Source organism: Tetrao urogallus, assembly GCF_951394365.1.
Source record: "Tetrao urogallus genome assembly, chromosome: 1".
In the NCBI taxonomy this organism is placed as follows: Eukaryota; Metazoa; Chordata; class Aves; order Galliformes; family Phasianidae; genus Tetrao; species Tetrao urogallus.
In genome coordinates this window covers 120112067-120135056 of record NC_136813.1, presented here as the reverse complement: position 1 = coordinate 120135056, position 22990 = coordinate 120112067, and the positions used below count along the sequence as shown (strand labels likewise).

General features: G+C 38.4%; 1 protein-coding gene across 1 annotated transcript in view; it reads right to left on the bottom strand.

Annotated features, from left to right (window-relative positions):
* Positions 1-22990, bottom strand: part of VWF (von Willebrand factor) — a gene marked incomplete at its 5' end in the record, with an annotated part of 144879 nt that overhangs the window by 82824 nt on the left and 39065 nt on the right. The window contains 4 exon segments of the mRNA XM_079541808.1: positions 3282-3416; positions 5099-5237; positions 11565-11668; positions 21753-21913. Coding sequence (XP_079397934.1) covers positions 3282-3416; positions 5099-5237; positions 11565-11668; positions 21753-21913 — 539 coding nt within the window.

Sequence of the window (22990 nt, the reverse complement as noted above, 5' to 3'; positions counted from 1 at the left end):
GACAGGGACCTGCTGGAAAGAGTCCAGCAGAGGGCCACGAAGATGGTGAAGGGCCTGGAGCATCTCTCTTATGAAGAAAGGCTGAGTGAACTGGGTCTGTTCAGTCTTGAGAAAAGAAGACTGAGAGGGGACCTGATCCAGGTCTATACGTATCTAAGGTGTGGGGGGCAGAATGGCGAGGCTGGACTCTTTTCAGTGGTGAATGGTGACAGGACAAGGGGAAATGGATGGAAACTGCAGCATTGGAAGTTCTGCACAAATGTGCGCAAGAACTTCTTTACAGTGAGGGTGACGGAGCACTGGAACAGGCTGCCCAGGGAGGTGGTGGAGTCTCCTTCTCTGGAGATGTTCAAGACCTGCCTGGATGCCTACCTGTGCGACCTGGTGTAGGGAACCTGCTTTGGCAGGGGGGTTGGACTCGATGATCTCTGGAGGTCCCTTCCAACCCCTACAATTCTGTGATTCTGTGATTCTGCACCACATGACAGAATGCCTCCAGTAATATGGCCAAACACTGACATGAAAGAATATGAACCTCTACCATGCACTGATCATCACTCATCTTAAATTGTGTCAACCTGCGTCACAACAGTCAATTGTATAAGCATCACAATGTGTCGGATCTCTGTATTAGGGAAGGCTCATTCTCTAGCTAATTCAATCATTGGTTCATGCTGTGAAGGGGTGGAGTGCATGGAAACTGTTGAGTCATGGCTTAAACCACTGATTGATTACCGGAGGCAAGGACTGAGTCAGCCATGGGAGCACAGGTGAAGGCAATTCATCTGTGTGAGACCAAAAGGGGTGGAGCCAGGCTCCACCCCTACTAGATCCCATTTAAAGGCTGACTGGAAGTTCCTCCCTTCGGAGTTTTCTACTGTGAGCTTAGGGTATGGGGGAGTATTTCATTTTTGATTGTCTCTTTCCAATGTGATAATCTTTCTAACTATAAAATTGTAAAACACTATCCTAACACTACCCATGCCACTCTTCTAACTGTGCATTTGTTAACTGTACAAGTTGCAATCAGATGTTCAACTCAAAAATCTGTTCATCTCTCTTTGCCATGCTTTCATGAGACATATCTTATTGGAGAAAAAAATATATTTTGCTTCAAAATCAGACCTCATTCATGTCATCTCTTTTTGGCAATATGTACATTTGTGAATGACAATTTTCAATGATGAAGCATGTGAATAGTAACATTTTCTCAAAAATTTCTCATGAACGCCTTGAGATCTCATTAAGAATTGCAACCACTGCTATCAAACCAGACAGACAGATTCGTTTCACAGAACATGGTCAAATATCCCAATAATTGTATGTTTTTGTTGCTATTTTATTTTAATCCTTTAATAAGAATATTAAAAGTCAAAATGTTTTGATACTTATGCATTAACTGTATTGTATATTATGCAAGGACTGCCCTAAAACTAATGTCTCCTATTGTTTTATGTTGGCCTGTGATATCAGAGGCAGATGTTGGTAATATGGCAGTAGAGGTGGAAGCTTCCCACCAATATTCCATTACAGTCTGTTGCCATGCATCAGGAGGGAGCAGAGGGGCAGTCTGACAAAATGGAAGTTGATATGTAAGTACACATAAAGCAAAGGTGTGGAATTGAGTTCCTTCTTATCACTACACTTTCACCATCACTTTCTGAATGTTTATGGAGACCCAAAGAGTGGGTGTCAGCACAGCCAGGTGGTGTGTTTCAGCAGTGGCAACAGTAACTGTAGGTCACTTCTGCATTTCTGAGGTTTCACCTCAGATCGTTGCCGCTGTTTTCAATTATTTTGGGGTCACCTGTTTCTCTTTTCTGGAGACATGGATCTGCAGATCCCTCTGCCCCACTGGTCATGGAACCCAGCCGAACCAGCCTATGAACTATTGACATCTGATTTTACAGACTGAGCCCTGCAATACTGTTTGTACTCATTAAAGTAGAAGATTCTTTAGGCAGCAGAAATAAAGAATTGGTTGGGCAAACAAAATGATATGTGTTCATTCCTCCAGCACCCAAAAGTCTAGGCAGATCACCTGCTGTCAAGGGCCACTGCAAAGACATTCTTAAATATGATTACGTTTTCTATGTTTCTACCAAGTATCAGTGACACTCAGCAATTTATAGGCAATTTGCAGACTATGCAAAACCTGGTTCAACTTTGTCTGCTTACTCAAAACAAGGAAAAGGTAGAGTGGTTTCATATAACACGGAGAACATTTTTTGCAGTTTTCTGGTCCAGATGCCAGTTTAGACAGTACTTCTGAAAACTGAGCAATTGAAACATTGTAATCCACTGTAGTTCTGTCAGCATGCAGATAGTCTTAACAGCTATAGAAACACAGAGCTGAAATCCACCTTTTAGAAAGCTTCTTTCCTCTCATGGAGCGGCATGAGAGGTAGAAGTGACTTTTCATCAGTTCTTCACTGTTTGTTAGTTGGAAAAGGGAGGGTAGGGAGAGAATTGCAGTTCTATCAATTTTCCACCTGACAGTTTAAAAAGAGGAAAGATAGTTTCACAGCATAAATGTTTCAGCCATGATTTCTTTTCTTCATATGTACTTCAGACAGCTATATTTGGTCCGCAGTTTTACTGGTCACAGAACAGTCACTACTTAGCTCTTCCTTATATTTAAGCATGCTTGAAATAGCCTTAGACCTCTCATATTTAAAAAGAGCTTTCCTCATATGAGTTTCATTGAACATCATTTTAAACTGAGATCTTATCAGCATCAAGCAGAAATGCCAAAATAGTAAGTCTAAGGTAACTGTTGAGTCATGGCCTGAAACACTGATTGAGCATTTGGGGAAAGGACCCATCAGCCCTATGAGCACAGGTGAAGGTAATTCACCTGTGTGACTAGAAGGGGTGGAGTCTGGCTCCACCTCTCTTAGACCTCATTTAAGGGCTGACTGCCACTGGGGAAGGATCTCTGATTGGAGATCCCTCCCTTATGTAGTTTTCCCTGTGAGCCTAGATCTTCAAAGAGGGGTGAGCACCTTTCCTTTTCCCATGTAACACTATTCCATTCACACTAGTTCCTTTGCTACTATGCTCCTGTATCACCCTTCCACTATATTGACTTTTCTGATTGTAACAGTAAGCAAAAAGGCTAATTATAGTAACACAATAATTATAATCCTACTAGTCTGTTCATTTGGTGATACAGTTTTCAGGAACCACTGAGCATGTGATTATTCGTACCTAAAGTTACCAAACATTCCAAAATTATAACGAACTCTTTAAAAAAAGGAAAGAAAGAGAAGCTTACATACATTTCCATCAAGCAACTCTATTTCTCCACCTTTATACAGAATGATGACCCTTTTGGTGCACTTTTCACCGGTGAAGCTGCATCCTTCATTTGAAATCAGTATCCGGAATGTCCCAGAGTTATTCTTGCAAAAATCCTATCAGACAAAAATAAATTAGTAAATCATTGATATGGACATTTTAGAAACACATGCAGATGTCTAGAGAAAAAGGAAGTCTCAAATATGAGAGCTTCTCTGAAAGTAATGCCTCCAATATATTATTACAATGTCAAAGGTGTATGTTGGTGGTATTGCAGTAAAGGTTGGACTTTCTCACAAATGTGAGACAAAGGTAACAGATGGTAATCCAACAAAATGGCAGCTGACATGGACTGAAGTAAGGGTGTGAAACTGAATTTCTCCATCAGGAAAAAATTGCACCCACTGATATTCGTCAATACTTGCTGAACATTTACGGTGACCAAACAGGGGATGGGAACACAGTGAAGCAGTGAGGTGCTGTGTTTAGGCAGTGGCAATGGAGACATTGTGTCACCTCTGTAGGTGCAGATTTTTATAATTGTGGTTTGCAAGTTCTTGTTCACCACTAGTGAAGATGCATAGTCAATAGCAGTAAACACGTTGAGAAATAGCTTTCTGTGGCTGAGAATTTGTTCTATGAACTAGTGCTATTGTGCTTTGTATCTGTTATAGTTTATAAGGAGATAAATAAGAGGCATAACTTTCAGAGTGACCTACATAATACTCAAAGTAATCTATGTGGCAAATAAAATATATGCTGGTATGTCCATTTTTCCTATGTCAATTAATTTATCTATTAGCATTAATAGAGGTTTTGGTTCACCTATTCAAGAATGATGCACACTCAGTCAGTGATATTTTAAATAGTCTTGTAGTCGTGTATATTCTTATTGTCCCTAAGATAATAGTATTACTGAGCTCTCACTAGCATCAGGACCATCAGCCTTCTATGGTAGTACAGCTGGTATCAAAGTGGAAACATATTTCAAAAATCCAGCCAAAGACGCAATGATGACACTTTTCTGTCCAAGAAGAATTTCAAGGAGAAAGGTACTTCATTCAAAGGCTCTTTGGGGGAAATCAATGAAACAGGAAAATTTTTAACTGCAGAAGGCTATTATATAAATTAACAGCAGATCCATCTATTTTAGACCAAATTTTAAAATAAATTCTTCTTTTGAACACAGACTTTTTAATATATAATGATTTGCATTTGTAATTGCCTTAATTTCATTTAACTCTCCAAATCTGACAGCTCCCATAAATCACAGACTAAAGTTAGTGTGTATGTATTTATTCACCCTCCACTTTGCTGTGAGAAAAATGAGTAGTTTAATCCAGTTTTGTGCATGAAACAGTGATATTGCCAAAGTGAACAAGCAGAGTCTGTGCTTTGGACGCATTTAGAGAGTGTTCACTAAATACTTTTCTAATGCATTCTGAAGAAGTCTGACTCAGTAAGTCAGTAGTAGAGGATGAAGAGGTGAGCAGAAAGGGAAAAAGGACTGACTAATGGGCATCTAGAAATGAGATTTGGATTGTTCCTCCATAACACACTACAGTCACACATTTTATGGCTGCCAGTTAGACACACCACAATCCTAATTCACTTCTCTATAATGTGATGTAATCTTCTAATTTCTCAAGGTACTTTTGAAGCCATTGATAAACTCTGCTCTCCTCTGCCATGCATCTGGCTTAGTGATCAAGACAGTGATACTGTGGCTTATGCAAATGCTAGATTTCTCTGGTGTAATACACAGGCATCATGGGTTAGGCACTTGACATATTCTTACCTGAACTAATACATACTGACATTCTCCTGGAAACTTGTATTTCATTCCATCAAATGTCAAATAATGAGCTGTACCAATAACAGTGCAGGTACCATCACAGATATTTTTGGTGCATTCCCACTTTCGACCATGACACACACTGCAACAGAGGAAAATGAATGATCTTTAGCATTTATATCATTACTTGCAATGTATAAAAGAAGTAAAAGAATGTAAAGTGTAAAGAGGAAAAGTGAGACAGTGAAAGTATCTCCCTCTAGGAGCTCATGAACTGATGAATCTCCAAGGGACAACAAGCAGTGATACAAAATAATGACCTTTCACCATCTGAAAGAGCTTTTTAGTTTTACTTTTCATACACCAGTAATGTGTTGAACAGCACACAAAGATTTTAGGGGCCCCTAAGTTCAATGTATTTTAAAAAGGGTTGGTTCTTCAGCATAAAGTGTGTTCAGAACTTTTTCATATTTAAGTATTTTTCAAGTTCTTCAAAACAAAAACTTGAAAATAAAGAAACATAGGTGACAAATAATTAAGAGAGGAAAACGGATTTTGAGCCTTTGTACATCTGTAATGCAGGAATACTGTCTAATCTACTTTCATATGAGAAAGGTGGCACCTCTGCTCTGAACCCAAAACTTTGTTAATGACTGAAGTGTGTTTCTCATCAAGATATATGATAAGAAAATTGGAGTCCAAGTTTTATAAGCAATCGTCAGTGATAAAATTCTGCAGTAAGCAGTAAGCACAAACATAATTAGGGATGCAGATTCTGTGCTGAAAATGGGTTGATTATAAATGCAAAAAGCTGATAGTTCAGTTTGACTTTCTTTGTGATCAGCTTTCTTTAAATCTGAAATAAACTGAAGTGTCTGTGATCCATCCATAGTAAGAAGCACATGCAACAAGGCTTTATGAACAGAACAACTTTCTCTGCTATTCTGTTAACTCACAGTGGAAGTAGTGATGTTAAAACCTAACTCATCTCTCAAGCTCCCCTGCAGGAAATAGTTTTGGACAGAAGGTGCACAATTGTACATTATTAACTTTCCGTATGTTCTTCAGCTGTATATTGTACTGTATTATTGATGTTCTCATATAACAGAATTTTCTACTCTTTTGTCTATTTTACATGCTGAGTTACTAATGTTTTTGTTGATCTGAATTAAATTGACACCAAGAAATCTTTTGCCTAGTACATCAAAGTAGCACATTTTTTGAAAAATGAGTATAAATATTCCCAGTAATCAGAACTGGAAATAAAAGTATAAAAATATCTCTGAAAATTTTTCTTGCAGGCCATTTTCAGGTTTGCTGGCTGTTGTTTGGGGAGAGGGAAGCTGTTTCAGTTTTTCACCTGTGGTATTCTCTGGGCAAATAATGAAATTCCCCAGGGTGAGATTTGATCTGAACATTCCCTTCTTTTTGCTGAGCACAGGTCATAGAGGATCCTACTGCAGACCACATGGGAATAAAGTCTCCTTATGTGTTTAATCTGTCTATCAGATGCAGCTGTGAGGAACTTACACACTTTTCTTTGATGTCCATCCTCAGGTGCATCTCCAGCAGATCCACTTTGGCTTCAGCCTTGAGAAGGCTCTGCTCCTGGGCTACTGGCATCCTTATCCAGACAGCCTTTAATTATGCTATTATGAACCAAATGATCAACTCACTCATCAGCATAATGTACCATTCAGTAACATTAAGTGCAGAAACAGCACATTAACACGTTCAACACTTAAAGAATATGTGAGTTTTTATTTGTTTTGTTTTTACAAGCTGCACGTAGGAATACATGCTTTTTGAATTTCTTCATTACAAAAAGAGGCCCAAACAGACCCTGTTGGAATATTTCATAATACTGTTAGCACCTCATTTTAGATATCCTGCTCTTCTTACAGTATCCTCTTAGAAAAGCAGTTTGATTAACTTCTAAGGAAAATTACAGGTTAAATATAAAATTTAATAACAGCAAACCTGTTTTTAATATCAGCAAATCTGTTTTTTACTGTTTTTGCAGTACTGTCAGTTTTTCCTCACTGAAAGCTAGAATAGTAGTAAATTTAATATTTGATGATGACAAAGAATGTGTTTATTCTAGTAACCAACTTTGGAGACTAAGTAACCAGGACTATAACTCAGTTTGCCCTGTGGCTTTTGTTCAGAGTCTATAGTTAAGTTTAATAACATCCTTTTCCAAAGAGGTGTATCTATTTTGAAATGAAGTTCATTCTTCTGGATAGTTTATTTGACCCTAGTAATTGGAGGCATTACCTCACAGTCTAATAATAGGACACATATGGATAGAAATATTTATTTTTTCTGTACCTCAATAGTTCATACACTTTCTGAGGAATGTCAGTGTGATAACATCTTTTGAGGTCTCCTATGGTGGTGAAATCCAAACATTTTCTGTATAAGAGAATTCACATTTGGCTAGAAATAAATAGAACTCCAACCTAAACTTCCTCTTATGTGATAGAAGATGTGATAAGAGTATGCCTAATTCTGAAAGGAGATATACTAGTGGCTTCTTGCCTCTGTATCTTGCCAGTAATGTCTTATTGAACACCTGCTAGATTCCTCACAAGCTAAACATGGAATAATATGGAAGAAAAAATGGCAAAGCAAAGCAAGATACCTCATGTTTTCGCAGCATGGGGAATTCTGAAGATAAATCAGGCAGTAAGTAAAGTTTTCATATCATTCTACCTATTTTGCTCTGGTGGCTGAACTACAAAAACCACGGTGTCATGATGAAACTGACTGCATTCTTTTTGTTTCCTTTCTTTTTTTTTTCTTTGTGTGTGTGTGTGTGTGTGTGGTATTCTCTTTCTTCTTGCTCCTCCTTTCTTTAAGGAAACAAACACCTTAGTATAAACTCAATTATACTGAAGCATATAATTATAATAGTGTAACAGAAAAAATAGATCCAGATTCTTATTATTCACAAAGACAGCAAGCCTTTTGTTGCTATGACACCTAATAACCTAAGTTTTGCACAGTACCTTTACAAATAAGCTTCAAGGAAGTAAATACCATAAGCCTCACATTAAAATAAGGGAAATTGAGAAATAAAGATAAGAAGATACTTCTTCATGGCATCTACCCAAGCCTCCTGCCTTTTCTGGAAATATTATGGAGATTCACAAGCCTTACTGCTAGATCTGCAGGTATGAAAGGGATTCATTCCACATGAATAAATTGATTTGCTAGCTAGCAGGGGACTGAGCAAAAATAATAATAATAAAATCAATAAGCCCACCAGCCACTTCACTGTGCTAACATCCACTGTTTGATCTCTGTACATTCTGCACGTGTCGATGAATGTCGATGGGTGTAATTTTTGCCTCATGGAGGAATTCAATTCCACAGCATTGCTTTGTATGCCTTTCCAGACACACAGACAGATGCCATTTTGTCAGAATGTCCCTCTTCTGCCATCTGTCACATAGCAACAAAATGTAGCAGAATTCTGGTAGAAAGGTTCAAGCTTTACGGCAATACTGCCAACATCCACTTCTGACATCAAGGGCCAACTTAATAAAACAGGAGGCATTACTTTCAGAGTATACCTCATAAATGATGACAGATAGACACTATTACTGCCCTGAGGATTTTCTAATCAAGCTCCGTAAGGGTGGGGAAAAGGGAATTCTATCCCTACTTTACAAATGTAAAAGCTGTGGGATAATAATTCTAAGGTACTTTCCCAAGATCAAATTGCTAACAGAAGCAGCAACAGTTACAGAACTGCATTGTCTATTGCTTTAATCTGGGAGTAATTGTTTAATCTTGAAAACATTTCACAAAATAATAAAAACTGTGCAGTATATTTTCTTTAAAGAATGAAATTTCAGTAACATGAAGCCTATTACATCCTTCGTTATTAAATCTAATAGGCAGAGTAAGACCAAGATTCTTTATGTATGTACAAAGCCAGATTACGAAGTATATGGCTTTTCAAAATTCAATTAGAAGAAATAAGCAAATTTCTTTTGTGTAGTGCTTCATAAACACTATTCCAAATTTATTTATCCACGATTCTTAGAATGACAAATTTTGCCACTAGCTGAGACTCGGAGACATTACATTCTTCATGAATTAAGGTCTCCCATATGTCAAGTCAAATATACATGCCAAATCTGACACCTCTGTCTTATATATTGCATTTGCAGGTGTCCACATCTGGCTAGGAACAAGTAAGAATAAGAACTCCTGCAACAGCAGTACAAAAAGAAAGGAAAAAAAAGAGGAAGATCTGAGCTCCAAATTGCAGACTTTCAATTCTTCTCAATTCTCAAAGCAATAGTAATTTCCTATATCACTTTGTAAATGACATTTGACTTGATACTTGCTGAGAAATATCATGAAGCTTTTCAAAGTCATACAGTACAAACAGCTCTACTCTCTCTTATTTAAATAAATTTATTTTCCAGTTTTTTTTTTTTCTGTATTCAAGAAAAAATACCTAAAATAAGATGAAGGTCTTACCAACAAGAAAAGCACAATTCTTAACATTTTCTTCATGCTGACATTGAAAAAAATTCTATCTTTAAGAAGAAATGTCACTTACAGTATCACTGCCAGAAATAAAGGTTAGAAGAATGAAGCAACAAGGCTACAACTATTTTAAGACTGAAGATTTTATGAATGACTGAAAATAAAAGACTGTGAATGGTAATTATGATGAAATGCAAATATCACAACAATGAGAAGGTGGTTCACCTCTTTTTCAATAAAATTATAATTGCATCTGTATTTTAGTTGGGTCACTTTTGCCCACTTGCAGTATAGACATACAGTTGTATGTATATCTATCTACATACAGATTTCAACTTCTCCTCCATCTTCCTCCCTTGACATACAGTTTTCTCCATGCCTAGTCATACTATATGACTTCTAGTATAACATACAGCTTTAAAGAAAAAAGAAACAAGCAGCCAAAACACTGGAAGTGAACTATTTCTATATAAAAGCATGAAAACTTGTATCAAAATCTAACTGGTTGTGATCAGCCCCACTAACATAAAAATGCAACATTTGAAATTATTGTTGCTGAAAGACCAATGCACAAAGCAAAACAAATGACTCTTTAATGCTGCTGGTTCTCTGATCCAACTCCATGCTTTTGTACAATGGATAATGGAAACACATCTCTCAGATGTGCCACAGAGCTGGTCATATGCATTTGGAGTAAAATGCATGTGAACAACTGAAATCCAAAGAGAACACTGTTTCCATGCCACTACTGGCTGGATGCTGTACACCTTGTACACTTGGGTATCTTGCATCTCTGCATGAAGTGGTACTATTCTTTTTACAAGTACACATGGAAGGCAAAAACACCTATACAGAACAGTGAGTGTGCTATCCAGGCAGAAGCCAAAAGATGTCCAGGAGGCAAATAAAGTATACCTTTCCTGAGGCTCTTCTTTACCATTTACATCTCTAACGTTTACCTGAAGAGTTTCTGTCATATTACAGTTGGCATATCGTCGTGGCCTTTCTGCTGATAAATTCTTCTGCCTAAAAAGGACTGATTTGTAGGATTTCATGGAAAGCATGGCAAAACTGCTTTACAACAAAATGCCGGCTTCGTTCCTTCCACTACAGAGCAACTCCTGTATTGATTATTGTGTTGCAAGATGAAGCAGCAAATCCCCTACCTACTGCCTATAGAGGACCTACACAGGTATATAGGCTACTTATTTGTAAAGCACCACGTGTAACTTGGCAGATATGGTACTGATCTTTATGCCACATGGAAAAGGAAGATGTTGGTCTGAGCAACACGTATTATTGCACTACATATCCTGCCTTCATACAAAAATCCATCAAAGAAAAAACTGTTTATATACACATGCATATGGGTTGTTCTGAAAGTAATGCATCGTATTTATTTCCATGGAAACTACAGCAGATATAAAAAACACAACACTATTTGACAGAGCAAATTCACAGCTACAAAATACTGTTTCTCAGCAGTCACCATCATTAGGTATGTATTTTTGCTGGCAATGAACAAGAGTCTGCATGCCATGCTCATAAGAATTTACATAGCTATCAAGAACATGATGTTACTGTCTGTTACGTTACTGTTGCCTCTGCTGATACACACCGCCTCACTACCTTCTTGTACAAACATCCACTGCTTGGTTTCCATACACATTCAGCAAGTATTGATGAATGTCAATGCGTGCAATTTTTTCCACTTTCAGTGACACCCCTTTGCTTCATACACACTTTCATGTCAGATGCCATTTTGTCGGGCTGCTCCTTTGCTACCATCTGCAACATGGCAACAAATGTAATGGAAGGTTCAAGTTCTATTGCCATACCACCAACAACCACTTCTGACATGATGGAACAACATAATAAAATAGGAGGCATTACTTTCAGAGCAGCCCTCATATTTAGAAATACATTAGGCTTCCTGCAGAAAAACACTGTTCCATTGACTCACCAGGTGTTGCAGTCCTTAGTCACTGTCTCTCCCTTGGCATATTCTCTTCCATTGTGAAAACACGGGCATCTCTCAGGAGCAACACATTTGTTCTCATGTCGCACCTAAACAAAACACACAGTCTATTAGCATGCAGACCCAGCAGTATATACCAGGACTCAGAATAGGACTCAGCACAAGAAAATGTAAATAAAGGAAAAGATCAACAAAGATTCCAAGATATTTGACGTAAGAAAGATACAGCATTTCTAATTTTTTTTTTCCCACATTAAGTAGAGCTAAGGATATGTAAAATCATTCCCTTGTTTCACTGGTTAAGCACCAGCATAAACTGCTAGAGGAACAAATTTGAGTACAATCACAATGAAAATTTCAACTTGACCAGAAACAGTATGTGGAGCAGGTTAAGATTTTGTGATCACAGACAGCCTGTTTCCCTCAAAAGCCAACCTGACTCAAAAATTTGCAGCAGTCATTCTATTTCTTTCAAATGCCTCCTACCCAGGACACCAGGTAACTAAAATAACTGTAAATCCATTCAAAATATTATTCCATCCTAGTAGGTTCTGTTACAGAGAAACATGGTGTTATATTCTAGCATTTGCTTTTTCAGTTTAGGATTAAGGATAAACTAAGGATTAGATTATCTTTGTATAACAACAAATACATTCTGCTTACTACAAATTTAAAAAAAAATTAAAAATGGGTTTAGACCACTCCATTTTTTGTCAGGTTTATTGTTGTTTTATTTTTAACTCCCCTTCCATTCTGAAGGCATTCAGTTTTACAGAACATAAAGTCAAGACTAGTTATGATTTTTTTTTTTTTTTTTTTTTTTTTTTTAACTTCAGTGTGGTTCTGTAAAACTAGGGAGAAGTTTGGCTCTTGCTTCTTGGAATACTGAAATTGAGAGTGTTTCCCCTCCCTCTCACTCAGAAGTCACAAAATATCACTTTCTCAACTTAAATACTTTCTGTAAAACCATTAAAATAGTTTTCTTTTTTTATTAAATCTGAGCCAATGAGATCAATGTGTCTGAATACTTAATAAAGTAGAATAGCTCTGTCTTCTCCTATGGGGACCTAGAACCATCATAGGGAATTACAAATAAAAAGGATTTCACATCCCAGAGATCATTCATTCACACATAGCACTGTGGATTATGAGGAGTTATCATGCCAAATAAACTTATGTCAATAGAAGCAAATGGGAATAAATACTTTTCTAGATGATAGAGCTGGGGTTCTGTGTCAAACCTAATCACTGTAAAAAACAGGCCAAAGAACTATATGTTTCATAGGGCACCCCTTCCTGGTTGTATTCAGGAAAAAGTTGTGTATGACTTTACACTTACACCTACATTCCTGAATTTTTCAACTGTGTTCATCAGCACTGTTCACAACAGAATCAAATGCTAGTTCCTGAATATAGAATTAGAGATTACACTTATGTTTAGTAAAAGGAATTTTAGAATCCATTCTTTAGAATCCCTTCTACTTGCTTTCTCATGCATCTATGTGAAGCTAGTCACAGCCTGCGCCCAGCTCTAAAAACTGAATAGGCTGACATATGTTTGTGATGGAAAACAACAGACAACAACCTTTGAAGTTACAGAATCATTAATTCACTAGCAAAGAGGAGAGATACCTTGTCTGAATGGTGCAGAGAGGGTAAGCAGGATGTAGAAATTTGAATATACATAATCCAGAGTGGAATTTCACCAGAAGACTGATTACTTTTCTCCTGTACAACCAGCTATACTGGTACCACATCCAGATGATAACGGGGCAATGCACTGCCAGATACACTGAGTTACATGCCTGGTGAGCACAGTACCATGCAGTCATTATCTACTAGGCCAGAATCATTATTAATAAACTGCTTGATTTTCTATGGCATCCTATCATTCCATTAATATATAGCATTTAATACAGAAGATAAACAGTGCCTCAGTTGATGGGAAGCAACCACTGCAATGACTACAGCTGCTTTTTGCACTACCTCACATTCTTACAGTAGTGCTCTTAAGAGTGCATCTGTGAGATTATAGATGGTTGACTAGATGCTGAATCTCTCCTCAGCTAGGGACCTGATAGACATGTCCACCACTTCCTTACCATCTTCCTAATTGTAAAATTATTAATACATCTTGCAAAAGTGAGGGCACTTTTACAGACCACAGAATCTTTAAGATTCCTCTGCTCTAAACTTTGTCTTGCTGAGGATGCATCTGAAGCTCAATCAATACACTTTCAATATGTGTCTCACTACAAGGTTAACTCAGATTTTCAGTTTCTCCTCATAAACCTGACAATCTCAGTCAGCCAAAAGTTATGAAGGAGTAAGGGAAGTTAGAATCCACTAGCTGATGTAAGTGAAACAGCCTGCCATTGTAGATGGTTAACACAGCACTTGAATATTTCTTATTAACTTCCAATGAGAAAAACCTGGAGTGCAGTAAGCTAATATACAGAAGTATATTTTTCCTCTTATTTCTGCATATATTTTATGAAGTATCTTTTCCATTCCAAAGACAAGCAGGGAAATTTCCCCGCCTTCCAGAAAGTAAAAAAAAAAAAAGAATTACTTTTCATGACACATCACAACACCCTGAACAGTTTCATATTTTTATTCCCTGCCAGATGGAAAGTAATTGTGATGCAATTATATATGAGTCTATTGGAAGACTGAACCATACTGTCATCTGGTGGATAGAAGAGCTTATTTTACTAGTTGAGTGGGTTTTTTTTGTTTGTTTGTTTGTTTTTTGGTTTTGGTTTTGTTTTTTTTTTTTTTTTTTTTTGTTATTTTAAAGGTGGCCTAACCCCTCAGTTGAATTCAGTGGCACACACCACTGCTGAATCAAATGGAATTTCTCATTCCAGAGTGTTCAGGACTGTATTGCCTAGTGTAAGAATCCTTTATTTTTTTGGCTCAAAGCTTGCTTCCTGAAGTATTTCTTGTGATAAAACTCTGATTGATTTGTTGAGGAGGCAAGTGATGACCGCTACTGTCTGACAATCAACATCACTTCGGGAACAGTTGAAAGCCCCTTCCTCCAGAGTTGGATGCTCTCCCTCCTATAAATTGGAGCAAGACATTTATTTAATGGCTTAGTCGAAGGCAGGATATCCTCCGTGAGAGTGCTGTCCTTCCAGATACAGTCTGAAACTTTTTTTGAGTGTACCTCCTGGACTTGCATGGGGCGATATTTTTGAAAACTTAGACGTGAGTCCTTCTCCAAGAAGACTGCTCTGCATTTTGAAACTTTACAGTTTATGTGTATACCTCTCGGGGGCATGTGAATTAATTTTGAATAGGCGTGTGCCTCCTCGAGAAGACCTCTCTGAATTTTGTAACTTAAGTGTGAAATTTGAACTTTTTTGTGTGCTTCACTCAGAGAAAGGGAAGAGTGATTGGACCATTCGCATTTGTTTAATAGGTGTTGTGTGCCTCCCTGGGAGAGGTAATGAGTTACCTGAGCTTTTCAACACGTGCACCTCCACCTCCTTTAGTGTAGGTCTTTCACTGTATTGAAAAATGAGTGACAACATTGACACCATAAAAAGTGAAGATGCATTATTTGATCTTTTAGAAAAACATGGTGCTCAACCCTCTTTATCAGGTATGGATTGGGCACGACAGAACTGGTATAACTTGCAGAGTGTTTCGGACTGTATTAGTGTTCTGCAAAAGAATGCTCATACCCGAGCTGGAAAAGGAAAGTCGTTTATTTGTGCCATACTCAGGGCTACTTTAAAAGCAGCCGTGGAGTTCTGAGATGAAAAGCATTCGGCAGAAACCCAAACTATACAAGTACTGCAGGAATCGGTTAAAATAACACAAGAATTGGTAAAAACTCTGCAGGATCAAATAGTGAACCTTGAGGAACAATAAGAAAGAGAGAAACGTAATTTGGCTTTGTTGCAAATGGCTTTTAAGGAACTGTTAACATGTAAGCATGCCAGCGATACCATCACCCATAGTTTGCCTAGAGAAAAAACTTTTCCTCAGGAGGAACCTGATTCCTTGTAATTCCTTTACAAGATTCCTTGTAAGGAATGCAGGAAAGGCAAGATAAATTAGAAACTCCAATAGCCCCATTGTGTCCTTTGATAAAAACTGAATATACATTTGATAACAGCGAGGATTTAGATCCTCAAATAAATGTTGAAGAAATTCCCTTCTCAGCCACTGAACTAGCAAAATTGAAGAAAGATTTTAGCCACTCTCCGAAGGAATCAGAGACAGAATATGCATGGAGGGTGAGTCTCACTGGTGGCGACCAGATTCAGTTAACAAAAAAGGAAGCAGAAGGTTACTGGGGACCAGGAGTATTTTTAACTACTGGCAACAGTCGTGCTCCCTGGTCCTTAACACAGAGGGCTGCCTATCGAGCAGGTAGTCTCAACCCTTTAGAAAGGGGGAGAGCCTCTTGCCATTACTGGAACAACTGAACAGTTAGTAGAGAGTGTTCAAAAGGCTGCTTGTCTCCAAATGATGTATGATAGAAAGCTGCATCCACACCATGAATCACCTATGATGATGCCTGTTGATCCTGAGAGAATGGCTGCTTTAATTAGGGGGCTTCCAGAGTCGTTAAAACCTATAGGTATACAACTGCAAGGAAAAATAGAGGCTATGTCTCAGGGAGAGAGAACCCGGCCAGTGTTAGAAGGAACTGTAACCTCCAACCATCTGCAGTCATGAAACAAAGTATGGACATAGGGGGAGGTTGCCCAAGCAACCCAAGTTGCTTGGGAGGTTGCCCAAGAGTTAGTTAACTATGGAAGAAAATATGGGCCAGTGATTTCTTCCTCCACTAAATTTGAGCCAAGGGAAGTAAGACTTGCAGCAGTCAGCCTTGCCCCCAGGCCACCTACCCAAAGCTCAGTGAGACTGGAAGGGTCTCATTGTCAGTAAAAACAGGTAGGTGAAATATTGATCATAAATGCAATTGTCTCTGGATACTGGGCTGACAAAAGGGTGTTCCACGAGATTTGATGAATGGATTACCCACTGTCAGATTAGAGAAATTAATTAACTGGTGGCCAGAACAAAAGCTCCAGAATCTCGAGGAAAGCAAAACCCCAGGTCCTAGGTCCTCTCCCATGGGAACCAGAACAGCTATCCAAGCCATTAGAAAACTGATGTCTTCGCCCCTCCCAAGTGAGTGGGGTGGGGGCTGTAAAGGGTGGATGCATTAGAAAGCTCACAACAAAGGGAAACAAGATCCTCGATTTAACACCTTCTGTCCAAAGGCCTCACCACTCTTGCCAGTTATCCCTGTGAGTCACGATCCAGTGGCTGATAAGGCAAGGAAACACTCTTACCTCCCTGGCCAGACTGTGTCGATTGACTCAGCTAACCTGTGACCTGTTTCCCTAACTTTAACGGGATCCCTTAACAAATATCCTTGGAAGGCTAAAGACACCCCGAAAAAGGAATATGAAATCAACACTTGCTGGATTGGTTTCTCATTTCTTTAACCACATTAACAATGCCCAGAAAGGGCAAAGTTGGTGTCTTGTTTTATTTTACAGAAGATCCCCGTGGGACCTTGACAGAACACAAAAAGGCTAATAGCTGATTTTAACTATTTCTGTTTTGTGACAGAAATACTGAAGATTTGATCATGCTAGAATACTGAATGTACCTCTTGATTACATTTTTTGGTTGCAATAGTGTTATATTTTGTGTTGTTGTGGGTGGTGATTGGTATCAGTCCTTGGATCTGTTAAACTTCACAACTGGGTTCAGGGTTTTTACAGGTCATCCTGGCTTACTGGTACTCCCTGCACAGTGATACCATTTCTTTTGACCCCTTCTTTCACCCCTTTTAACCAAACTGATTATGATTTGCATGCAACTCCTCCACAGTGTTTCCAAATTCCTAACAAACTGGGAAATGAATCAAGGAACCCATCAATATCTGTTAGATGTGCTCACAAAAGAAATCTATCATAAAGCCTTTTTGCACTGATGCTTTTCAGAGTAACACCAGTCCAGGAATTCCATCCAAAACATGGTTGCTGGAAAGTGCCTAAGTTTTAATAAGAGATGTGTATGTTTCTGGGATTACCCCTCTTTGATGGTTTGTACTGTGGGGGCATCCTGCACACACATCCTGTAAAAAATTTGGTAGACTGTAACAATACTTGAATTTGCCAAACTAATATTTGTATCTCTCAGCACTTGAATTGTTTTGGAAATGCTCAAGTGGAAAGTTCTCGAGACACTAAATCATCTCAGAAAACATTACATGGCAAGTCCACATATTGTCAAATTAGACTAGATACACTTTTAGTGAATTAACTGAAATGTAATAGTGTATGGCTATTCATAAACACCACAATGTCTTCTGAAGAATTCCCATCTGGATCCTGGCTTACACTGGGAGTTCCTGGGTGGAGGAAAGCAGCTGACACAAATACCTCTCTTTGTCCTACTTATTCATTATTATTACTGGCTATTGTTAAATGTACAGTCATTGCCAAATGTACTCTTTTCACTTTTATCCCACATCTTTTATTCATTATGTAACATTAGCGTCACCACTCCTGAAGTATCACCAAGTGGTGTCTGTGGCAAATTGAGTGATTCTAATTGTTGTCTAAAGGTTGATGATAATGATAAAGTTGTTAAACAAATTGCCCAGGGTATACGGAAAATAGCTTATGTTCCTTTCCAAACCTGGAAAAGCCTAGACTTCGATCTCTTTTCCTGGCTTCCATGTGGCCCATGGGTCAAAACGTATCCTGTTTTATCTACTGTGTGTTGTTGCAACTCTTATGTTTGTACCTTACATGATTCCATGTTTTACTCAACTTATACAATGTGTTGTATCCTCCATGTACTTTGTAACCACTTCAACTGATGATGGACAAGTCCAACAGATCAGGGCAACATTTGTAACCAAGCCCAAGAAATCCTTTGTAGTAATCGTGTATAACTATTATCTTCCCCTTCTCCTCCTCCTCCCCTCCTGCTTGTTTGCTGGGGTTTTTTTTCCTCCTTTTTCTTTTCCTCAACACTGTGGAGGGTCGCTTATGCTTGATTTCAAGCAATCTTTGAGCCACAGGGTGGTGTGAGAATCCTTCTTTGTGTTTTTTTGTTTGTTTGTTTGGTGTTTTTTTTTTGCTCAAAGCTTGCTTTCTGAAGTATTTCTTGTGATAAGACTCTGATTGATCTTTTGAGGAGGCAAGTGATGAGTGCTACTGTCTGACAATCGACATCACTTGGGGACAGTTGAAAGCCCCTTCCTGCAGAGCTGCTTGCCTCTAGAAGAGAGCGCTCAGGAGTGTTCACTGGCGGAAGATCTGGCCTGTGACTAAACAGTTCCAGCTAGGTATGGGAAAATTGGGGATTGATACCATCATGTCCTGTGAAAAACAGGATGCAGATGGGCATCCCTGCTACCTCTTATCTGCTGGCAAGGCCTGGAAGATGGGAACAAAGGAGTTTCTGCTGAGATCCTGGAGCCAGAAGCTGCCACTCCAAGGAGAGCTGACTCAACCACTTTGGAACCATTGAAAAGGGGCTATCATCACCATGGTCGTCGTCATAGTCACCAACAGAGCAACAATGCCCGACGACCCCCACTACCAAAGATCAATGACTGAACTACGAACCTCGCTGGATCCATGGTGATGACTATCTCCCTCTTGCTTCCTATAAAGCCTCCTTGCTTCTTCTTTTCTATCTTTTCTATTGCCGTCCTTCTCTTCCCCATTACCCTAATTCATAACAGTGTCCGTCCTCCACTTCCCCATTTCCCTAATTAAGATTTGTAATAAACTGGTTGGACCAACATTTGAAATGTTGTTTCTTAATCTCACACCAGGTATATAGATAATAAAAGAACTTCCTCTCCCTCCTATAAGTTGGAGCGAGACACCTAGCAAAAATGATATGTAACAAATGTTTGATAACAACTCCAACCAACTGAAAATAAAATAAATTATATAACAAAGGAGAAGATTAAGTACTAAAAAGTTGATTTTTTTTCCTGTTGAATTCCTGAGACCTGAAACCTAAAAATAAACATACACCTCAGCCCTGCAGTAACCCACATCTTCTCTTGCAAATAGTAATATCCAGCATATATTACTCTGAATAGGCATAAAAGAGCAATAAATGATCTTCTGCATTTTATACAGTCTGAATTGCAACATTTGAAAACATCTTGCTTTATACCTCATCTCATGAGAAAATAGTACCTGCACATCTGTAAGTGCTACAAGTAGCAAACAACTGTAGGATATTTTAGCCCTCCAACAAAATAAATTCTCTTTTTCCAACATGTATCAGATACTTCCATCTACATTTCATGCACCAGGCATCATAAATTTCATCCCAACAGTTCTCCTGGGCAGACAATTCAAGACTGGCCTCTACTTAACTTTATAAAAAGCATACCATGTTCTCCACCTCTATTCTACTCATGGAATTCTTGGGGCTATGCAAATGTAACAGGCAAAGAGGTAACAAACTGCCTCTAACCAGTTTAGGAGGACTTGTGAAAGGTATTAATCACAAGGACAGTACTATGAAAGAGTAGTTTACCCCATCTCGAAGGCAAGAGCACGCTGGAACATTCCAAAGAGAAGTTAACTCTGAATCAAGATATGTCTCCCTCAGTTGCTAGTCCTTATTTAATAAGGATAAAAGGGAGGGGAACCCAAGTTCACCTTTTCCAGTCACACAGATGAATTGCTCACACCTGTTCTCCTAGTGCTAGCCCATCTCTTCACCAGATGTTCAATCACTGGTTCAGACACTGACATAAGTCTCCATATAGCACCCAATCCCCAACTGCCAAGGGAGATCCTACACACAACACTTCACCTGCCCAGCTACTGTTCTGTACTGTACAGCTCTGAACATTGTTTTTCTTTCACTCAAGGAAAAATAGCAGTAATTTGCTTTCCCTTCTACACTGGATGCTTTGTATCAGGGCTCTAAGCTGATATTGAGTTCGCAGTCTGTCTTCACAAATAAGTATTTGTTCAATTTAAAGATTACTTAAACAACTGTTAAATTTAAGTGTTGCGGGGGGGGGGGGGCATAGTCCTGAACTCAAGAAAGCATGTTCAACACACTATCTGCAATTCCAGTATATCTCTGGCATCATCTTAGAAAGTATCACATTCCACATTCCACCCCATGGGGAGCTCCCTTGTCTTGTAGCAAGGTAACAGCAGAGGGAGAGAGCTGACACAGAGATACCTAGAAAAACTTGGCTGGATGTCGAGTAGGTAGTTTTATTATGTGTTTCTGCATATTTCTCTCTCTGATTAGGGAAATTAAGCAGGATTGAGGAATCATTAGGGAGGACATGTGAAGAAAGAATAAATTGATTAAAAGAAAAAAAAAAAAAAGGTTTGGCTACTTGGTTATAAATTATTACTTCAACCTAAACTTCATCTCCTATGCAGGTATATTAGTTAGAAAGAATGAGCATTTGTATATTAAGACAGGCCAATAAAAAGGGCTATATTGAAAGTAGTATCTCCTATTTCATTATGTTGGACTGTGACATCAGAGGTGGACACTAGTGCTACAGCACTGGGAAAGCTGGACTTTCCCAAAATTCTCCATTACATTTTGTTGCTATGTGACAGATGGCATCAAAGGGGCAGTCTGACAAAATGGCTGCTGATATGGGCTGAAGCAAATTGATGTATGAAACTGATTTTCTCCATCAGGGAAAAACTGCACTCACTGACATTCATCAACACTTGCTGAACATTTACAGAGACCAAACAGTGGAGGGGAGCACAGTGAAGCAGTGGGTGCTTTTTCAGCAATGGCAATAAAGACACTGTGTCACCTCTGCAGGTGCAGATTTTTACAATTGTGGCTTGCAAGTTCTTGCTCACCACTAGTGAAGATGTATAGTTAATAGTAGTAGACATGTTGAGAAATAGCTTTCTGTAGTTGAAAATTTGTTCTACAAAATAGGTGTTATTGTGCTCTTAGTATTTGTTGAAATTTCCATAGAAACAAGTAGGAGACATTAGCTCCAGAGTGACCTATATAGACACTTCAAACCAGCCATAACTTTATAGTCATTGTGAAATGACTCACAACCATGTTTCCAAGCTGCAAGACTACTCTGATGGGAAACAATGATAGCAAGAAATCAAAGGTGGTATGCTTCAATTTTGTGCAATTATGCCTCCTTACCATCCCTTTCGGACATAGGCATCCAGATACACAGCCATGGCTGATGCATTCCAGGTCAAAATTCTGGCAAGTCTTGGCACACTCCAACCCTTCAGCTCTTGGGTTATTTTCAGGACAGATAAGTGTTACCATAGGTGATCTGCATGTCAAGCTTCTTTTTACTTGAAAAAATCAATTCACAGAAATTTCTTTTACAACTTAAGTATTGTCAGCATAGTATTTTTTTAAAGGATGTTAGATAATTAAGTTAGGATATAGAATAGAGTAACACCACTACAGTTAGGCTAACACAAAAGCATGAATTCTAACACAGAAGCAAAATGATTGTACTACAGTAAATATTATCCTACCAATGTAAACAGACTCCAAATTGCACTAAAGTTGCAAGTACAATTTATTTTGAAACATATTTCAATCTGTAGGCATTGTACACAAGCATCATCACAAAGATCTTCTCAGATGCATCAGCAGCATACTGCATCTAAGCCCACCTCCAAAACAAGCATAACTCCATCAACAACTGTTAATAAAAATGCACATAGTATAAATAAAATACTTTCAAATTCTGAAACTTCAAGTGAAAGTTTAATTTCTGAGAGAATTTCCTAAAGATCTCTGCGTTACTCTTTCAAGCAAATGAACTATGTACACCTGAGGATCTCCGGTGTTTCCTTTCTGTTTTGTTTTTTGTTGTTGTTATTGTTTGTTTGTCTTAATGAACTATTTCCAAGAAAATTATGTCTTTGAAGCATTAAAGCAAGAATTTGGTGAGAGGTCAGTATTGATGTACTCTTAAAAGTCTTAACCTGAAGGAGTTACTGTTACTGGTGGTCTAAGAAGACATATTTAGTAGGCTGCCATGCTGTTACCAGTCACTCAAATTTGCAGTATTTTCCCACTAGAAGCTTGGCAGTAAGGATGTCTGACAGTTAATTCAAAGAATCAAAGTCAATCAATAAACTCTTGTCTTGAACTCATCAACCAAAAAATTTCTCATAATATCCTGAACAAGTGCATTTGGTTGAATGCAATGAGAGATGCTATATTTGTAGTTATTCCCACAGATTGTGCAGGGGTATTCCCAGGCCTCACCAAATCCCCAGTATCCCTGTCCTCTCAGAGACATTCAGCCTCAGATTGCCCTCTCCTATCAAAATTCTAGAGATCTCCATCTGGGTATTAATGGAAAATCACAAAGTCCCAGACCACTGGTGTGATGTTTTTCAACACAGTGGATT